This window comes from Triturus cristatus, chromosome 7, assembly GCF_964204655.1.
Source record: "Triturus cristatus chromosome 7, aTriCri1.1, whole genome shotgun sequence".
NCBI classification, from domain to species: Eukaryota; Metazoa; Chordata; class Amphibia; order Caudata; family Salamandridae; genus Triturus; species Triturus cristatus.
In genome coordinates, this window is record NC_140590.1 from 408,431,931 (window position 1) to 408,453,783 (window position 21,853).

The following is a 21,853-nucleotide window of genomic DNA, read 5'->3' on the forward strand; positions in this document are numbered from 1 at the left end:
CACCTTTGCGCCATAGTGCAAGGGTGTCTGGGTAAGGCTAGCATAGGTCTAGAACTGGAAGGTCAGCCCTCCGTGCTCCCACATTTTCTGGTAAATATATGCCTTGTAATTCCGACCCATGCGTAAACCCGACCCATGCGTAAACAGGAGTTCACCCAGGGGTCGGAATATTTCCAGCCACTTCCACTCATGCCCTTTATCTTGTAATTCTGAACAGAAGAGGTTCACTCTGGGCTCGGAGTAGGAGCAACTCTTAATCAGGCCCTAGGAATAATTTGCGTTTAAAATCCTAGTTCAAGGCAAAAAGTACGGTGTGTTCTTCAACTTCAAAGCTTTTTTACTTCCAAAGGTTGTTCACCTCTCACCCCCAGTCCATAAATCTGTGGCTGTGATAAAGTCCATGGCTGCTCAAACAGTCGCACCCAGGGCCTGTCGCAGCTGAATGCATCTGGTGTGTAAAAGAGTCTCTGGGAGGCGCACACCACTTCCTGTAGCCCTGGCAGTGTGCCCTCGACTCTCCTTGGCTTCACCAGCAGGCCTCGTTGGAGCTTCCCTGCCCACACCCGCACCTTCAGAAGCAGCAGGAAGGTGAGTGAGTGTGCTTGGCTTAGAACAGCAGATGGCACGGGTTAAAGTCGAGTTTTCTGAACAATGGGTGGCGTTGTGCCAGGCGGTGTATTTTATTTTCCTCCTTGTCAATGTCAGCGGCATTGCTCAGACCCAGTCGGGTCCAAGCTCGGGTAACAACCTCTCTGCTGGCCTACAAAATGCTCCCTGCAACCAGCCATAGGAAGGGGAACACTTTTCGGTTTGTGTAAAACTTGAATATCAGATTTGTCTTTAACCAAAGAAATTATTCAAAACACTAACTAAGCCCTGCTTGCGCGTGGCCCTCCCGAGGGCGCCGTGAATATGATCCCTTGTTATAAATTGTGGTGCCCTTTATAACATGCGGATTGTGGTGATTTAGACACCAAAATCCGCATGTACTGAGCTTTAACAGGTATTATCTGCCAGCGAAATGTACCTGGGGAAAACTGAGGGGATGTGGTAACTACCACAAAGCCTGTAGCGCGGATCCCTGTGGAAACATTACTTTAACATTAGTGGCAAGATTTCATTCAACACCACCTCCCACCAAGCTAACACAAAGAATTGACCTTTTATCGCTTATTGATAAATGGAAGTTGTAACTTCCTGCGGATATATGCATTTATACACTCACCCATTCATTCAGCCTTGCACTCATTTATTCATTCAACTATTAACCAGGGCTGGACTGGCTCATTTTTATCATTCAGCAGCGGGCTCGATGCTTTGCGGGATGGTTTTAAAGTCCCATGGACTCCTATGTCACTTTATTCCGCAGTCACAGTGTGGGGATGTGGGGTAGATAAAGGGAGAGAGAGAAGGGAGGAAAGGAGAGACCTTGTGAATGAAAGACAATGGAAGGAAAGAGAGATCTCAGATAGAGGGGCAGAGTAGAAAAGTGATAGAAAATGAATGGAAAGAGCGTGAGGGGATGAAGGGAGCGGGGATGGTTTGATATTTTCTGTCAGAACTTCTTTTGGGTCCCAGTCCAGCCCTGCCCATTCCACCGCACACTCACCCGCTCACTCACCCGGACTCTCCTTCTTGCAGTGAATGCGTATGCACATCAGTGCAGCTCGCTGCTATTAGAAGATGGTATCGGTGCTTTGCAAAATTGCTACAAATACTTCCCCATCGCAGAGAATATGCAGATGTTTGTTACAAATGTTTCCTGTATACTTTTTTGTAAATAAAAATCCGGAAATTGTTAAGGAATTAGGCCTTTGCCATTAGCGTTTCTCTGGCCACAGTCAGCGGTGTTTCCCTCTGCTTCATGGACACCTCGCGGCCGCCCATTTGAACAAAGCCCATTGCCTGCCTCGCCTCTCACCCGTTCTACCACCAAAACCACCCCTGCCGTACCACCATCTCAACTCATCCAGCAGAACTACTACCACGCCTCCTCCTACCACAACCACAGCAATCACCAAGATTCCCTCCCTCAGAGCAGACATTACCAGCACCCTCATCCCCTAACAATTCTACCCCAACCACTCCGGCCACTTGGTACAACCACCGACTCATTTCCCCACAAGCACCAGCAATACCACCATGCACCTGATTACCACTATTACTCCTGCAGCCATTCCTTCCTCAGTTGTTACTATCATTATTCATAATCTTCTCTTTTGTTTCTAATCCCGGCGTGACCTCTGCGAAGGTAACTGACTTTAAACCTATGAACTTTGCACTGCAAAGGTCACTGCGCAGGAGAGCTAACTATGAGCACAGGGGACAGGAGATAAGACGCTGGTTCGCAGGGGATGTTGCTTGAACAGTACCCGCCCACTATACTTAGTCATGGAAGCCTTGACGTCAAACTAGTCATCACAAGGTTTGGACAACGGTTCTTGCTTCTGGATGCGAGAGTTATCAAGATTGACCCACAATAAACACGCCTTTCCTTGAAGGGGGTCCAGAGTAAAATCAGTGTTGGGCGTGCTGCGGGCGGTGATGTGGGGGAGGAGCAGGGTGGGGGTAGTAAACTTTGGCATATGGCCAAACGGAGGTAAGAAAAGTGGAGGTAAGGAGCACACCTTAAAATAAACTGTCTTGGAAACTTTAACGTATTTTTTGGGAATATTTAACCTTTGGGTGCTAACTAAGGAACAAATTCCGCTGTCACTGCTGAAATGGATCATAGAAAAAGGAAAAAGTGGGAAAACCCACTTTGTTCCTTGCACTATTCACAAGCTTGGGGATCCCCCCAAGAGAACAATTAAATCAAAGTTATATCAAATGACAATAACACATATACATAAAAATAAATTGTACACATATTGCAGTAAACATAAACATTTATAATTTAGAACTGCTTGATAGAACGAAAAACTTGATGAAGCTTTACAGAGGTAGAACAAGTTAATAATGTCTTAACTTCATGTAAAAATAAATGTGTTCGTTGTTAAACAAATGTGGTTGTATCTTTACGTTGTGGAAATGATTTCAAGTTGTTGATGTAAAATGCCCAATGCATTTCGGGATTGTAAACATCCCTTCTTCAGGGGCCAACCTGGAATACATGTAAACATAATGACTTCTGGTACAAACGCTTGTGGGGCAATGTACAAACATTAGTGCTCAAGTGGAGGTTAGTGGTGGTGCATAACATGCTGTACACAGTGGATCGTCTCAAAAGTTAAGGGCAAAGCAGTTGATGTGCAGGTACACGTATGGTAATGTTGCCAAAAAGCTAGAGAAACCGTGAAATGCTAACCGTTGGGGAATAGGCTGTAAAAGGATGTTCTAATGAGGGGGGTGGTGTATAAAGCAAGAAGACAAAGGCTGCAGCCCCTGGTGGTAAATATACTACGATTAAGAATAGAACCCAGGAGAAAGCCGCGTGGCAAAATGACGCTCACCTATGAACTTGAGGTGACAGTGATTGTCACGCAAAATAATCCACAACAGAGTACAAATGCAAAAATGATCTGCAACAAGGACAACAAATGAATGCCAGGTAAATGGATTGTACGACAAAGGAAAGGTTAGGGGAGGAATGCGAGCAACATTATTCCTTACCTAGTTCAGATGAGTGAAATGGTAGCGCTGCTTGTCGTTAGTCGGATGATTCCAGCAGGAGGAGCCTCCGGTCGAGTAAAGTTAAAACTGGCCGTGTGGCGGTCCGTTCACTAGGACAAAACAGATCCTGATTGGAATGGGTGATAACCAGGTTGAACAAGCAGGGGAACGAAACCCAGGATGAACGTGAAATACCTGTGACTGCGGGAACCGGGATGCAATACAATGGCGGTCTTGGATTTGACGAACGAACTAGTAACGAGCACAGTGATAGGCAAACTGAGCCCCGTAGTTTAATAGGGTGGCCGGCGTGGAGGGAGTCACGTGGAGGAATGTACATGAAAGAAATACTTCCCGTAACGGCACGAAGACAAGGGTGTTGTATCGAAAATGAAAAAAAATGTGGAAGAAAAGTTGGTGAACTGATAAAAATGAGTAGACAAACGTAGAAGCAATTATATGGCGTCAAATGCAAAAAATAAGGCAAAAATGAAGTCAGAAAATTCATGAGAATACGGAATAGAAAAACCTTGATATGGAAAAATAATTGAATGAGTATAAAAAAGAGTTAGAAGGCAGACCGTAACTAGATATCAAAGATGGAAAAATATGAATTATGAATATGGAAAGAATGGAAAATGAGGAATAGATAACCAGTAGTTGAGTGTTAATAATGCATACCATGAGAGAATTATGTGTGAGAACCGTGTCCTATTGGAGCAAGAACAAGACATGCTTACATGAGACAGGTTTAGTTGATTGTGAGATAAAAACTGTGTAGGTTAATAAAGTGCTCTGTGTTACGATCTTGTCCAGTACACATATTTAAACACTCTGGTTATGAGAAAATGCAGGATGTGCAATTTAACATAAATAACCACAAAAACGAAAACCAATGTTAATGACATCAATATGTAAATATGTCCCCTTGAATTTTAGATGAGAATAGAAAAAGCATCTGAGGAGAAATATTATGTGGTGGACACAATGAAGGAAGTGTGTTTGGTGAAGATGTATAGGGAAATCACAGAAAACAGCTCATATCAACGCGGTCATTAAGTCCGGATGGAATCAAAGTATTGAGATGCTTGATCCAGTAAATTTCTCTCTGCAGTAGTTTTTCTGTTGTGTCAATGCCTGGGGTGACGCTAATAAGTTCAACAATCTGGAATCTCAATTGTGAAATTGTATGATTTAGTTCATTCCAATGGATGGCAAGTGGAGAAGAAATGCCGCAGTTCCTGATTTTACTTTTGTGTTCCGTGATTCTCACCTTAATTTTTCTTTCCGTTTTTCCAACGTATGCTTTGCCACATGGGCATTTGATACAATATATTACATTCATGGAGTTGCAATTACACAAATGAGTCAGGGTAATTGGTTTGCCTGAAGATGGATGAGTCAAGATATTGCCAATGATTACATTGTTGCAGTGCACACAGTTGTTGCATTTAGACATTCCTTTATGCTGAATGCTGGGTTGACTTATGGATGACGTAGATAGTAATGTTTTCAAATTCTTCCCTCGGGTGTATGCAAATAAAGGCTTGCTGGAGAAGATTTTATTGAAGTCGTCTTCTAACGCTAACATCTCCCATCTGGAGTTGATGATGTTTTTAATTTCTCTTGCAGCTGTGGAAAACTTTGACACAAAGACTGGACGGTCTGTTGATTTTTTGGACTGTTTTTGAAGCAGCATAGTTCTGTCCTGTTGCTGTGCCCGTTGTAAACACGCTTGTAAGACATTTTGTGGGTATCCCCGATTTTGAAAACGAGTCATGTATTCCAGTTCTTTATTTTTGTTTTTTTCTGGGTTTGAGCAAATTCGTCTGATTCTGAGAAATTGAGAAAATGGCAAGTTCCTAAGTGAACTGTTGGAATGAAAACTGGTGTAATGCAAGGTGCTGTTACGGTCTGTGGGTTTCAAGAAAACTGAGGTTTCAAAGTGGTTGTTGTCTTTTGTTTTGGTGATAAGAACATCTAAAAAATGAATAGTGTGTTGTTGGATGTTCCAGGTGAACTGAATCCTTGGGTTGATGGTATTCAAATCTGTTATCATTGTTTCTAGTTGGATTGTAGTGCCTTTCCAAAGGATAAATATGTCGTCAATGTAACGACAGTACATTAGTATGTTGGTCCACCAGTCAGGGTTAGACATGATGTTTTCATGTTCGAAAAGTGCCATGAATGTGTTGGCGTATGCCGGAGCTCCTGAGAAACCCATGGAAGTTCCAGTGAGTTGTGCGTAAAACTGTCCATCCCATTCAAAGTAGCTGTGATATAAGCAGAAGTGTAGGATTTTGAGGATGAACAATTTCTCTGCTCCTATGTCTGGTAATCGGAGGAGTGCCCAGTCTGTGGCTTCTAGGCCGGCTTGGTGTGGAATAGATGTGTACAATGCCGTCACATCAATGGTGCATAAAATGATGTTTGAAAAGTCGATGTTTTGGAGTATGTTCAACTGTTGTAGAAAGTGTGTGGTGTCTTTGGTATATGTAGGCCATTTTTGAACAAATTGTTGTAGATAGTGGTCAACAAATTTTCCTAAAGGTTCAAAAATTGAACCGCAGGCTGAAACAATGGGACGGAATGGGGGATCAGATGGGTTTTTGTGGATTTTGGGGATCATATACAATTTGGGTCGTCTGGCATTTTCGGTGAAGAGAAAATTTTTGGTTTGGTCTGAGATCCAATCTTGTTCAACAGCTTCTTGAAGTAATTGGGAAAGTATATTCTCCAATTGTGTGGTAGGGTCCTGAGGTAATGGCATGTACGTGTTAGTGTCCATAACATGATTGTTAACTTTGTCCATGTAGTATGAAGTATCCATGAGGACTATAGCGCCTCCCTTGTCTGCTGGTTTCAAAGTGAGATCTGGATTGTTGGCAATGTTGTTAATAAGGGATCGCTCTCGTTGTGTGAAATTATTGTGCTTAGAGTTTTGAAAATTGATGCGAGAAATATCCTTGTGTACCAATCGCTCAAAGGTGTCCAAGATTTTGTGTGACACCGGAGGTATGAATTTACTGCGGGGTTTGAATGGATTGTGAGAACTCAGCATTGCTTGATCACCGGGAGGAACAATATTAGTAAAGAAGTATTTTAAACGAAGTTGCCGCATAAACCTGTACAGATCCACTTCAGCATCTAGTAGTGTTGTTTTGTTAGTCGGTACAAATGACAGTCCTTTTGAAAGGATATCTATTTGTTTTTTGTTCAGGGTATGTGATGAGATGTTAATCACTAGGTTACTGACTTCCGCTCCGAAGTGATTTGCCTGATTTTTCTCTTTCCTCGCCTTGTTTTTCTGGGGGACGGGTTAGATCCGTGGCCTGTGGTAAAAAATGCTGAAGTGGATCTGTACATGTTTATGCGCCAACTTTGTTTAAAACACTTCTTTACTAATATTGTTGCTCCCGGTGATCAAGCAATGCTGAGTTCTCACAATCCATTCAAACCCCGCAGTAAATTCATACCTCCGGTGTCACACAAAATCTTGGACACCTTTGAGCGATTGGTACACAAGGATTTTTCTCGCATCAATTTTCAAAACTCTAAGCACAATAATTTCACACAACGAGAGCGATCCCTTATTAACAACATTGCCAACAATCCAGATCTCACTTTGAAACCAGCAGACAAGGGAAGCGCTATAGTCCTCATGGATACTTCATACTACATGGACAAAGTTAACAATCATGTTATGGACACTAACACGTACATGCCATTACCTCAGGACCCTACCACACAATTGGAGAATATACTTTCCCAATTACTTCAAGAAGCTGTTGAACAAGATTGGATCTCAGACCAAACCAAAAATGTTCTCTTCACCAAAAATGCCAGACGACCCAAATCGTATATGATCCCCAAAATCCCCAAAAACCCATCTGATCCCCCATTCCGTCCCATTGTTTCAGCCTGCGGTTCCATTTTTGAACCTTTGGAAAAATTTGTTGACCACTATCTACAACAATTTGTTCAAAAATGGCCAACATATACCAAAGACACCACACACTTTCTACAACAGTTGAACATACTCCAAAACATCGACTTTTCAAACATCATTTTACGCACCATTGATGTGACGGCATTGTACACATCTATTCCACACCAAGCCGGCCTAGAAGCCACAGACTGGGCACTCCTCCGATTACCAGACATAGGAGCAGAGAAATTGTTCATCCTCAAAATCCTACACTTCTGCTTAAATCACAGCTACTTTGAATGGGATGGACAGTTTTACGCACAACTCACTGGAACTTCCATGGGTTTCTCAGGAGCTCCGGCATACGCCAACACATTCATGGCACTTTTTGAACATGAAAACATCATGTCTAACCCTGACTGGTGGACCAACATACTAATGTACTGTCGTTACATTGACGACATATTTATCCTTTGGAAAGGCACTACAATCCAACTAGAAACAATGATAACAGATTTGAATACCATCAACCCAAGGATTCAGTTCACCTGGAACATCCAACAACACACTATTCATTTTTTAGATGTTCTTATCACCAAAACAAAAGACAACAACCACCTTGAAACCTCAGTATTCTTGAAACCCACAGACCGTAACAGCACCTTGCATTACACCAGTTTTCATCCCAACAGTTTACTTAGGAACTTGCCATTTTCTCAATTTCTCAGAATCAGACGAATTTGCTCAAACCCAGAAAAAACCAAAAATAAAGAACTGGAATACATGACTCGTTTTCAAAATCGGGGATACCCACAAAATGTCTTACAAGCGTGTTTACAACGGGCACATCAACAGGACAGAACTATGCTGCTTCAAAAACAGTCCAAAAAATCAACAGACCGTCCAGTCTTTGTGTCAAAGTTTTCCACAGCTGCAAGAGAAATTAAAAACATCATCAACTCCAGATGGGAGATGTTAGCGTTAGAAGACGACTTCAATAAAATCTTCTCCAGCAAGCCTTTATTTGCATACACCCGAGGGAAGAATTTGAAAACATTACTATCTACGTCATCCTTAAGTCAACCCAGCATTCAGCATAAAAGAATGTCTAAATGCAACAACTGTGTGCACTGCAACAATGTAATCATTGGCAATATCTTGACTCATCCATCTTCAGGCAAACCAATTACCCTGACTCATTTGTGCAATTGCAACTCCATGAATGTAATATATTGTATCAAATGCACATGTGGCAAAGCATACGTTGGAAAAACGGAAAGAAAAATTAAGGTGAGAATCACGGAACACAAAAGTAAAATCAGGAACTGCAGCATTTCTTCTCCACTTGCCATCCATTGGAATGAACTACATCATACAATTTCACAATTGAGATTCCAGATTGTTGAACTTATTAGCGTCACCCCAGGCATTGACACAACAGAAAAACTACTGCAGAGAGAAATTTACTGGATCAAGCATCTCAATACTTTGATTCCATCCGGACTTAATGACCGCGTTGATATGAACTGTTTTCTGTGATTTCCCTATACATCTTCACCAAACACACTTCCTTCATTGTGTCCACCACATAATATTTCTCCTCAGATGCTTTTTCCATTCTCATCTAAAATTCAAGGGGACATATTTACATATTGATGTCATTAACATTGGTTTTCGTTTTTGTGGTTATTTATGTTAAATCGCACATCCTGCATTTTCTCATAACCAGAGTGTTTAAATATGTGTACTGGACAAGATCGTAACACAGAGCACTTTATTAACCTACACAGTTTTTATCTCACAATCAACTAAACCTGTCTCATGTAAGCATGTCTTGTTCTTGCTCCAATAGGACACGGTTCTCACACATAATTCTCTCATGGTATGCATTATTAACACTCAACTACTGGTTATCTATTCCTCATTTTCCATTCTTTCCATATTCATATTCCATATTCTTCCATCTTTGATATCTAGTTACGGTCTGCCTTCTAACTCTTTTTTATCCTCATTCAATTATTTTTCCATATCAAGGTTTTTCTATTCCGTATTCTCATGAATTTTCTGACTTAATTTTTGTTTGCATTTGACGCCATATAATTGCTTCTAGGTTTGTCTACTCATTTTTATCAGTTCACCAACTTTTCTTCCACATTTATTTTCATTTTCGATACAACACCCTTGTCTTCGTGCCGTTACGGGAAGTATTTCTTTCATGTACATTCCTCCACGTGACTCCCTCCACGCCGGCCACCCTATTAAACTACGGGGCTCAGTTTGCCTATCACTGTGCTCGTTACTAGTTCATTCGTCAAATCCAAGACCGCCATTGTTTTGCATCCCGGTTCCCGCAGTCACAGGTATTTCACGTTCATCCTGGGTTTCATTCCCCTGCTTATTCAACCTGGTTATCACCCATTCCAATCAGGATCTGTTTAGTCCTAGTGAACGGACCGCCACACGGCCAGTTTTAACTTTACTCGACCGGAGGCTCCTCCTGCTGGAATCATCCGACTAACGACAAGCAGCGCTACCATTTCACTCATGTGAACTAGGTAAGGAATAATGTTGCTCGCATTCCTCCCCTAACCTTTCCTTTGTCGTACAATCCATTTACCTGGCATTCATTCGTTGTCCTTGTTGCAGATCATTTTTGCATTCGTACTCTGTTGTGGATTATTTTGCGTGACAATCACTGTCACCTCAAGTTCATAGGTGAGCGTCATTTTGCCACGCGGTTTTCTCCTGGGTTCTATTCTTAATCGTAGTATATTTACCACCAGAGGCTGCAGCCTTTGTCTTCTTGCTTTATACACCACCCCCCTCATTAGAACATCCTTCTACAGCCTATTCCCCAACGGTTAGCATTTCACGGTTTCTCTAGCTTGTTGGCAACATTACCATACGTGTACCTGCACATCAACTGCTTTGCCCTTAACTTTTGAGACGATCCACTGTGTACAGCATGGTATGCAGTGGAGAAGTGTGGCTCAATGATTAGAGCGGCAGACCCTGATGCAGAGGTCTAGCCCGGGACCAGGGTTCAATTCCCCGCCTCGGTGGGTCTTGGGCTCAAAAATTCCACGGACCTGATAATTCTCGCCTCGGTGCCTATTCCAATCATGGAGTCCCACTCTGCAACTCTGGGCACTAGCTTGCTTAATCTCCACAACGGCCCCCACAACGCTAAGGATGCCTGGCCTCCACCTTGGGGGTACCCAGGAGTGGACGCCTCACAGGGAAAGCCAGGATGGGTTCCACAGCGGTATTCGTACAAGCGCCTTGAGACCCTGGCGGGTGAGTAGTGCGCTATACAAGTATAAAATTTACATTTACATTTCACTAACCTCCACTTGAGCACTAATGTTTGTACATTGCCCCACAAGCGTTTGTACCAGAAGTCATTATGTTTACATTTATTCCAGGTTGGCCCCTGAAGAAGGGATGTTTACAATCCCGAAATGCATTGGGCATTTTACATCAACAACTTGAAATCATTTCCACAACGTAAAGATACAACCACATTTGTTTAACAACGAACAAATTTATTTGTACATGAAGTTAAGACATTATTAACTTGTTGTACCTCTGTAAAGCTTCATCAAGTTTTTCGTTCTATCAAGCTAAATTATAAATGTTTATGTTTACTGCAATATGTGTACAATTTATTTTTATGTATATGTGTTATTGTCATTTGATATAACTCTGATTTAATTGTTCTCTTGGGGGGATCCCCAAGCTTGTGAATAGTGCAAGGAACAAAGTGGGTTTTCCCACTTTTCCCTTTTTCAAACGGAGGTAAGTACATAAATAAATAAAACGAATTATATTGCGCAAGCTGTATCGCCATTTGGCATTGCAGCGTGCGCAATGTAATTCGTTTTATTATTTATTTATGTACTTACCTTCGTTCGGCCGTATGCCGGAGTTTACTACCACCCACCCTGCCCCTCCCCTGCCCCGCAGCACTCCCTCCAGGAGCCGCTACTGTGGTCGGATCACAAACATTTTTGTCGGGCGCTTTTTCATGTCTTTGGTGGTAAGTTAAGGCAGTGCTTGTTGCTAACACCTTTTACACCATGTTATGAAAGCAGGACTCTGTAGTTGGGAGTGTGTTTTAAGAATGTATGTGCAGATTTGTTGTGGGGCAACTCGTGGTGGTGATGTGCTTTGTTGTTTTGGGCTGGTGTGTATTTGTCCTGCATTATTGCAACATGATGTTGTGTTGTGGTGCAGTTGTGCTGCGTTCTGTTTTGACTGCTCTGGAGGGATGTGCCCTGTTGGTATGTGATGCTTTGTATATGTTATTGTGACATGGTCTATTGTTCACTTTAGATATGTTAACAAATGTTGCTGCATTTTCAAGCAAGTTCCTGTGACAAGCAGCCATCACCTTTTACCACTGTATTATAAAAAGAGGAATCTGATGGTGGCAATGTGTGACAAAAACATCTGCACGCATTTGTTGGGTGGTATATTGTTGTAGTGGTGAAGTGTTCTGTTATTTTTTTGGGCAGCTGTGTTTTGTGCTTAAGGCAATGTTATTTTGTTTTGTTGCAACAAAGTTGTTCTGTTGCATTCTGTTTTGACTATTGTTGTGAGGTGCCCTGCTATTGTTTAATTGCGTTGTTATGTTGCTTTGTATTAGTTAATGCTTTATGTTCAGGTACTTTAGATATCTGAAGAACTGATGCTAGAATTCCAGCCAAAGGCATGACTGGAAACTACATTTCACAAGCAATCATTTACCAGTGTCTCAGGTGGTGAAACAGTGCTGCTTTGCTTCGTCAACTACTTAATACAGCCCAAAAATGTGTCTGAGACTGTGGGCCTCATTATGATGTTGGTGGGACTGCAACTGGCAGGCCGTTGGTGGCGGCCTGACCGACATTTGGCTCTGCAGTCCAACTACCACATTATGATGCAGCAGTCGGAGGCAGCGGGCGGAGGGACCGACCATTGCTTTTGGAGCTTGTCATGACTGTGGACAAGTGTAAACCCTACAATAGGGGTGGTGCATGCTCAGGCACCGCTGTAGGGGTTATGATGTCTCTTTCCGACAGCCTTTCTATGGTGGATTGACCGCCGTAGAAATGCAGTCGGAAAGGGACTTTGGGGGGCCCTAGCAGGGCCCCAGTCACCCCTGGGCCTCCGCTATGAGGCCCAGGAAACACCCATGGTGCCCCCAAAACATCCATGTATCGTGTGGCATGCACTGCATGGTGCCAGCCACACGGTGCATAGATGCTTAAAAGTGTATTTTTCCTATTACCGCTTGTGCTGCGGCCCGCTGCACAAGCCGCAATAGGAAAGCTACACTTTCGGTTGCTGCGAAGGCAGTCACATTGTGATTGGGAAAGCGGGACCCCCAACTCCGTGTCCCTTTTCCGACATGATGCATGTCAGATGCTCGTCGGACTGCTATTGTAATAAGGCCTGCAGTATTAACTTAGCACTTCCAGTGCTCAATTAAAGTGTTATGACCTTCAGTGCTGTCTTTATCTGATACTGCCCTTTACGAGGCACCGGAAAAGGTGGAGGCAAAAGATTGGAGACTAAATATGTCATAGCATATCTTATATTGAAGATAAAGACTAGCCTAAAATTGTGAAAAGCAGTGTTTTTCTTTCATGCCTGCTACATTCACCATATGGCTACACCTTTGTAATGCAAGGGTGTCCAATGTAGTTCCAGGACATATTTACATACAATAAAACTAAATGTCAGTCACTTACGTAGGCATGCCTCCTGGATCTGTGCTGGGTGCCTCTGTGTAAAAAGTTATGGCCCTCCAGGTATCCATTGTAACTATCCTCTGAATCTGGAGTGCCCCAGCACACATAATCCCTGGTTCCCACAACACAGATGTAGCTCATCTTTATTGGTTCTAAAGGAAAAAACGAAATATCTCAAAATATCTAAATGTTCCTGTAGCAGATCTTTACCATGAAAACCTGCCTCAGATCTAGACTGTGCCAGTGGCCTAGATATAGACTCATCCAAGGGCTACATCAGGAGCCAGTCTGCAACTGCTCTGGCTTTATCAGGTCTTCCAGGATGAACCCCGTAACAAAATCTCTGCAATCACTTCGCTGGCCGCCCCATTCCATAAGCGATTCATTTACATCCTTTAATTTGGCATATTATTGCCCAGATTTATTAAGGACTTGTGTTGTCCTTACATGACGCAAGTCGTCGCAAGGCAGCACAAGTTATTTAATGAGATTTACAAAGACAAACAAGGGGCTGTTTATACCGCCTTGCTTGGGTTTGTAAAGAAATGTAATGTAACGCAGTGGCTTGTGCAGCATTGTGTTACAGTTGTTGTGGCAAGAATTCCATGGGTGGAGTATGTGTTAACATGCATCCACTCATTGACTCTAACGCAAACCCAGTTTTGCTGAAGGCAGTAGACCTGGGATAGCTGCAATATGGTACACCGACCATAGAGAGGTGTTACAGAGAGAAATATGTTTAGTTATCTTAGCTACTACTGTTTCTCTGCATTCTGCACTCTAAATGCATAGAAAGAGGAAATTGCCTCTTAGGGTTGTTTTTATGCAGTTTCCTGCTCAAAAGCAATCCTGCCTGTAACAGAGGTACCTTTGCAGAATGCAACACGGATGCCTGCGTTGTCACGAGGCCGCCACAAATGCACCAGCGAAGGTAGAGAACTGAAGAGCTTCATATCTAACTGGCACAAGCATCAAGCTAGGATTTCGCGAGTCCTAATTGGGAATAGTAAGGATTCACAATTAAGGACTCGCAAAATCCTATGCATGTAGGAATCACTATAATAATAGCGATTCCTACACATTCCTTATTTGCGACTTGCAAATTGCGAGTCGCAAATAAGGAATAGCTTCCCATTCAATCCTATGGGCCTACAGGCCCATAGGAATTAATGGGAAAATGCAAGCGCAATTTGCGAGTACCGATAGGTACTCGCAAATTGCGCATGCAATTTCAGGGTGCCAGGGTGTCAAAAGGACACCCTGTTGCACCCCTGAAATTGACCTGTGCACATATGTTGCGCACAAACATGTGTGTGCACTACATGAAACATTGAAAAATGCACAAAAGTGCATTTTTCAATGGTTTTGCAAATTACCATGAAGTTCAACTTCATGGTAATTTGCGCCCCTTATTAGCGAAATCGCTAATTTTATTACTTTAATGCATTGCATTTAAGGAGTCTCAATTTGCGATTCCTTAAATGCAATCACAATTTAAGTAATCACAATTTAGACATTACTTAAATTGCGATTTTTGCATTTGGGATGATGCATCCCAAATGCAAAAATACTGATCCCAAAGGGGCAGATTCTGAGAATCTGCCCGTTTGCGACCGGTTTTTCTTTTGATGCATGTGCCTGTAAGTATATATGCCACTCTTCAGGCCTCTCCCATTCATGTAATACAGAGAAGCAACTTTTCTTGCTTTGCTTACTGTACTGTGTTGTGTGAATCTTTAGTAAATTGTAGCTAGGGTGGGGTTGGTTAGCTAGCATCGCGGTTCAGACAAAAAGCAAAATCTAGAATAGGTCGTTTTAAACCCGGTTTATTGGAAACATGCACCCGGATTTGAATTTTCCCAAAGTCCATGTAGGTACAGACGGATAATCTCTTCTTATCCGGTCGTTGCTCCCTTTATAATCCACTCCCATCTTCTTCTTTTCCCTCCGTGGTTGGCAGAACTACTCGAACAAAAGGAGAGAAGAGGAGCAAGTATCAGGCTGGTTGTTCGAATCACATTAAAAGGGAAAAAGAAGTGAGCGACCACCAGTGCGCACGCTAGCTTCTTTGGCGTGTGTTTGTGAATGAAAACAAAGACAAACTACCGGGAGGTTTAAGGAGGAGGCAGGTTTCCAACTACTCTGCTTTCTCCCTCCTCCCGACCTAGCCCGCAAACCGTTCCCTTACCTGGGAAAGCTACGCTCCCGCAGGAGCGTGGCTGGGCGTCACCCCGGGACGTTGGCCTCCTGGCACCGCAGTCTTTCAGGGTTCCTCGGGATACCGTGGTCGCCGTGGGGATTCTTCTCCTGGCGTCTCCGCCGGCTCCTCCATCACCCTCCAATGCCCCTCCTCGTCTCCTCGTCTCCTCTTACGGATCTTTGATGCTTGCCTCGTCATCCTTGGAGTCCCGGGATAGACCCTTGGGAAATGACGTCAGCATCTTGGGCGGGGTCGATGTCAGAGGGATCCCCCTTAAAGGAGCCGCCCTCAAAAAAGGGAATATCGATGTCCCGTGTAGTAGGTGAAGTGTGAGACCAATCGTCCGGCTGTAAAGGAAGAAAAGGGTCTTGTTCAGAAGGTGGAAAGCACCAGCCTGGGTGAGGTACGTTCCCCACGTCTCCCTCCTGGCCTTCCTGTGGGATTGCGGTTTGCGACATAAGTACACCCTTATATTTTTGTTGAGAGTGAGTAATGTTTCTTAAACGAAACATCCAATATCTGTGTTAAACTGATGCATTTATCTTCAAGGTCCAAAGCTTTAGAAAAGCGAAAACTCTTGAAGAACGTTTTGCCATTTTAGCACCCCACCTTGTTCCAGGTTGTGGCATTAGTAACCATTTAAGATTGTGCAATCAGTAACAATTTTGAATTACTAGTCATGTTGACTTTCAGGCATTCTTTCATACGTTTCCAACCAACAGCACTAAGGAGGCAGGGATATGCCAGCCCAAACTTATCACTGGAAATTGAAAATACTCAGGATTCACTGATGTTCACCCAGTAACTTAGATTTGACTCAGTTCTGTGGGTCTCTTGCTTGTGTGTCATTGGGTCGAAGAGTGCTGAAGAGGCCACAAGGTGCAGTGTACTAATAGCCACAACATTAATCAGAAGCAACTGAGGTTAAACACAAGTTTCAACAGTGCAAAAATGTTGCCTTGCAGCGGGGCTTATCATGAGTCTATTGGATGTAATCTGACATCCTTTTCTGTCCAAACTGACTCCTGGCTTGATAAAGGCTCTTTTCAAATATTATCTCAACTGGGAATGTCACCCTCTCTTGTCTCATGGGAACAATCATTCGGCTTCACCATTGATCAAAATTTAACTCTGGTGAAAACTGCATCGTTCCAACTGCATCTGCTCAGCAAACCCAAAGCCTACACCCTTCCCACGGACTGCAGGACAATAGTACAAGCACTGGTGATCTTATGCCTGGGCAACGGGTGCACAATATTGGCACTACTAACGCCACTCAATGCCACCTTAAAGACAACCTACAAACACCTGCTTGACTCCTTTGAGTAACAAATAAATCAAATCATATCTCTCTCATCCTGAGAGATCTTCATCCCCTCCTTCTCCAAGCCAGACTCACCTTCAAGATGGCTTATATCACACACATCACTCACAGCACACACATCACACACAAATCAATTAATTTTGGTCTACCTTCCTACCTACAGAGAGGAGAAACTATGAGCACCGGTGGGGAAAATAAATCAGAACAGGCAAAGAAAAACCTCTTCTGAAAACGCCAGATCCGTAATGACTAAAATTGTCTACTATGCTATTCCTGTTTAGCACCAAGAGAATGGAAAAGTGTTCCATAACTTTTAAAACTCTGTCCCAACCTACTCCCATTCAGAAAATACCTAAACATTTACCTCTTCATACTGCACCAGAACAAAACTATGCCTCCTGTTAGAACTGGGGTCTCTAGTTGGCAGAGGTAAGTACCTTTGACCAAATAGGGACCCTTCCTTCTAAGTCAGGGAAAGGGGATTACACTCCCGGATAACCCCTGCTGACCCCCTTGGTAGCTTGGCACGAGCAGACAGGCTTATCTCAGAGGCAGTGTGTTAAGCATTTGTGAACACATACAGTAATACAGTGAAACACTACATATGGAAACCACACAGGTTTTATAGAAATAAGTATTCTTTGTATAGACTTAACACAAGACCACAAACAACAAAAATCCATAGTACTGTACTCAAAATAGACTTAAAGATGGTAGAAGTAACTTAGTTCAAGTTAATGATAAATGAAACACGTTTCTCACAAAAGTACCTGGATGCGTAACGCAAAAAAACCAAAAGGTTTGCAGGGAGGGTGATGCGTCGGTTCCTTTCTTCGGGGGAGGCGCTGCGTCACTTCTCAATGCTTGTGCAGAGTAGAGGATGCGTCTTGTTCCTTACTGGAGAGGAGGTGATGCGTTGATTCTCGTACTGCGTTCCGGTTACGATACGGCAAGATGGCGCTTCGAAGCGATGCGACAATCTGGTGCGATGCGATAAGATGGCGCCCTTGATGCGATGCGACGACGTGAAGACGATGCGTGCACGCCCGATGGCCGTGCAGTGAACCTTGTAACTTTGAAGTTGTGACAGGCCCTCCGAAACGCTTCTCCGGTGATGCGACGGCGACCCTCGTGGTGGCGACACGCTTCTGCGGTGATGCGCTGGTAAACAACTGCGACAAAGGCGCGCTTCTCTGGTGGTGCGGTGGCGACCTCTGCGGCGGCGACACGCTTCTCCGACGATGCAACGGCAACAGCTGTGACACGCTTCTTCTCGTTGAGTCGCGCTTCCAGCTCCCAGCGACACGCAGGCTTCTGCAGACAGAATTCCCAGCAAGGAAATTCAGAGGGGAGCTGGTGGTCAAGTCTTTTGTTCCTGAGACTTCAGCAGGAGGCAAGCACAAGTTCAAGCCCTTGGAGAAATATTCTGCAAGATGATAAAAGTTCTTTAAAAGTACCTTCTCCTTTCCATTGCAATGAAGACACCACTGCAGGCCAACCCAGCAACACAGCACACTGGCAGGGGGGGGGGGGCAGTCCTAACTCCTGCAGCGTTCTTGGTTCTTCTCCTTGGCAAACGTTTGTCTTGTTGTTCCAGAAGTGATCTAAAGTCTTGGGGTCTGGGTCCCCATGTTTATACTGCAAAATCCTTTGTCCTCTGAAGGCAGAGGGGCCTGTACCTAGTCCAAACCAGTTCTGTGCAGTCCTGGAGCACTTTGTTTACAGGACTCCTTCTTTCCTTTGGCAGAGTGGGCCTGGGTCCTCAGACACACCACAGGAGGTGGAGCCAGCATTGTGGAAGGCAGGCACAGACCTATTCAGGCCCAGGTGCTACTCCTCCCACCACTCTACATGCAGATAGGTCTATTCAGCCTTGTGCTGACTCACCCTGTCTCTTGGAGTCTCCCAGCCCCCTGTCACTCTTGTAAAAGTGGTATTTTCCAACAAAGAATGTTAAAACCAAATTCACTAAAATATGTATTTAATCATTCTGAGTTCAGGCATACTAAACTCGAGTTTCTATCATGCTCCCTGGGTCAGTTGGGATTATAAGATGTTATAATCAAACTGCCCATTCTGGCCTATGGGGACAGGTAGCCTTGCAACAGTGAAAAACAAAAATGGCTGTAATTCACTATCAGGACATGCCACACACATCAGGGCATGGCCTACCTTTTACATACAATGCACTCTGCACTTGGGTCTACCTTAGGGGTGTCTGATATGTAGAAAAGGGAAGGTTTAGGGACTGGTAAGTGGGTGCACTTACCAAATCAACATGGCAGTACTGGACTGCACACAGGCTCTGCAATGGCATGTCTGAGACACACTTTACAGGCTGCTTCTGTGGGTGGCACAATCAGTGCTGCAAGCCCACGAGCATCATTTGATTTAGAGGCCCTGGGCACTCATGGTGCACTATACTAAGGTCTGACAAGTAAATCAAATAAGCCAATCATGGAGTCACTAATCAATACATCAATTTAACATAGGGAGCACTTGCACTGTGGCACTGAATAGCAGAGGCACAGTGCCCAAAGCATCTATACCAGCAACACATCAAAAACAGAGGAGGCAATCAATGAAAAATGGAAGGGAGACTCACGCCAGTGGTACCAGGTCTAAAACCTCCCTATCTGAGATAAACAGGCGAACCTCAACTCACCCGATAGATATCATTCTTTTTGCTCCAAGCTGAGATTCATATTTTTTTATGTACAAATTGTACACACACACACACACACACACACACACACCAGAGACAGCGCAGTGCAAACCACCCTTTCCTACAGAGAGCAGATTTGCCAGGGACAGAGGCAGTGCAAGATACCCACACCTACAAAGAACAGGTACCACACAAGAAGTAGGAGGGCAAGCTTTCATATCTTACACACACATGCGCACATACACACACAAACACGTGCATGCACGCACACATACAAACACACACGTGGGTGTAATATAAGTTGCACAGACAACAGCATTACAAGCTTCCCTGTGACACACAAAATAGGTGCAGCACACCAATCAACAGTGCAAGCTTCTCTACTAAACACAAGCTCAGTACAACATGGTCGTTGATATTGCAAGAATTCATCATGCACACAACTTATACTGTACAGAAAGCAGAAGTGATGCAAGATTTTTCCATAAACATATAACAGGTAAAGTACAGCCAGCAGCAGTGTAAGCTTCACTCATGCAGGGTTACAGGACTGACTGCAGAATTACAAGCTTCCCTCGTACCCACATATAGATCAGTTTACTGCCTCTTGTAATCCATGACCATGCAAAAACATTGACATTTCACTAAAAACACTTTTGACAGTTTTAAAAAAATGAGTGGTTATTTAATCATGGCGTTTTGTACAGTAGTATATGTCGTCATAGCTTTAATAACAGGGAAAAAAGTATTGAATGTAAATAAATGATTGCAAGGAATTAAAACCTTCTTCCGCGGAGGAGCAATGCAGATAAATGCTGCTTTGCAGCCATTTAAGGCTATTCATTCCTGTCTATGTTCCCAATCTCATATAGGTTGAAATGGACAATACATACTTCAAGTACAAAGATGTCTGCTTCCACCCAGCGTCACACAGAGAGGAGGATCTCAGGCATGTGGAGCACGAGTTTCAGGTGTTGGACGATGATGTCTTCAATGTCACATACCCGAAATCAGGTAAACATGCTCCACTCAATCCCTGACCTGGTATCTACTCCTTCCTATCCTTCTCAGTACCTGATGCCTGATGGGCTGCTGATGTGTCTCTGGACAAAGTATTCTCCAAACAAGACGAGGTACAAACATATTTACGACTCAGTGCTTGATGGCATAGCGCTCTCTTGGCAATTAGTAGCAATATCCCATAGTCCCATGTTACTGTTGCTCAGAGCACAGCAAAACTTTGGTAATGCAGTATGTGACAATGTGAAACGCAGGATTTGTAGTATGTCGCACATTATTTTACCGTAGTATAGTGTTCTGCGTACAGCCTTTTCATATGCCCAGCCTTTACATCACATTGCGATGTGAGTACAAACGGGTGCAAATCAATAGCATTACTTTATGAACACAACTGTACAGGGTGAAATATCGAATACATTATGACAGGGGAACTAAACATGGTCAAATCGATAAATTTGAAAAACAATTAGGGCCTTATTAGGATGTCGGTCAGAAAGCCGCCTGGCTTCCGACAGGTCCAAGAAGCCCGTTGGCCAGCTGGAAACCGCAACATAAACCTTACAGACGGCGTTACCGCCGTCAGGATTATGATGTTGGTTTTGGACAGGCTTTCCATGTTCTGCTTTCTGACATGGAAAGCCTGTAAATCCCTGAACCATGTGGCAGCCACCTTGAGGTGCCTACCAACGGTGAAGGAATTCATACACACTCCTATTTCTCTATGGAAGCAGACACCGCCCGCAGCAGAACTTCCCATAGAGAAATGTGCAGTCACATTGCAGCAGTGTGTTTGGAACCTCGGACCTATGGTTGGTCGCTTCCCACAGCGAAACGTGTCGGGCGGGCGCCCGACAGCGTAATTAGGGCCTTACTGCTGTATGCTATGCCAAGTTCAGGTTTCTTTTCCAGAGAAATGCTGCATCATGTAGTGTGCCACATTTTGAGAAATATCAGCGGAACAATTCTCCAAAATGTTTAAAATGTGCAGCATCGCCATAGGAATGCAGCACAAAAACATACCAAATCCAGATTGATACAATTGAAATCTAATTTCAGAAATTCGTCAGAGCACGTCGTTCCACCATATTCTTTGCTTGTCAATACTCAGAGTCATAAACCTCTGTTGTCATTTGAGAAAAGGGATCAGGACCGCTTACTGTATTTCTGCGTTCCAGCTATTCCCCAGGGAAGCCCTGTCTACAAGAATTGAGCATCCCTGATACGTTTGCAAAACTAACAAGTGGTGCTGTGAACTATTAATAACACATACACTAGAGGTTGGCTGTATATTACAGGGCCAGCTCAACCTGATCTAGCCACCTGCATGGTTGTGTAGTGTATTATTTTTTACCCTTTGACCTGAATGTTG

At 43.6% G+C, this 21,853-nt stretch overlaps 1 protein-coding gene across 1 annotated transcript in view; it reads left to right on the forward strand.

The window, feature by feature from the left end:
- Nucleotides 1–449: 449 nt before the first annotated feature.
- Nucleotides 450–21,853, forward strand: part of LOC146809806 (sulfotransferase 2B1-like) — a 496,995-nt gene continuing 475,591 nt past the window's right edge. The window contains exons 1-2 of the mRNA XM_085614386.1: nt 450–588; nt 20,337–20,478. Coding sequence (XP_085470512.1) covers nt 20,343–20,478 — 136 coding nt within the window. The 5' untranslated portion in view covers nt 450–588; nt 20,337–20,342. The remainder of the gene's footprint in view (nt 589–20,336; nt 20,479–21,853) is intronic.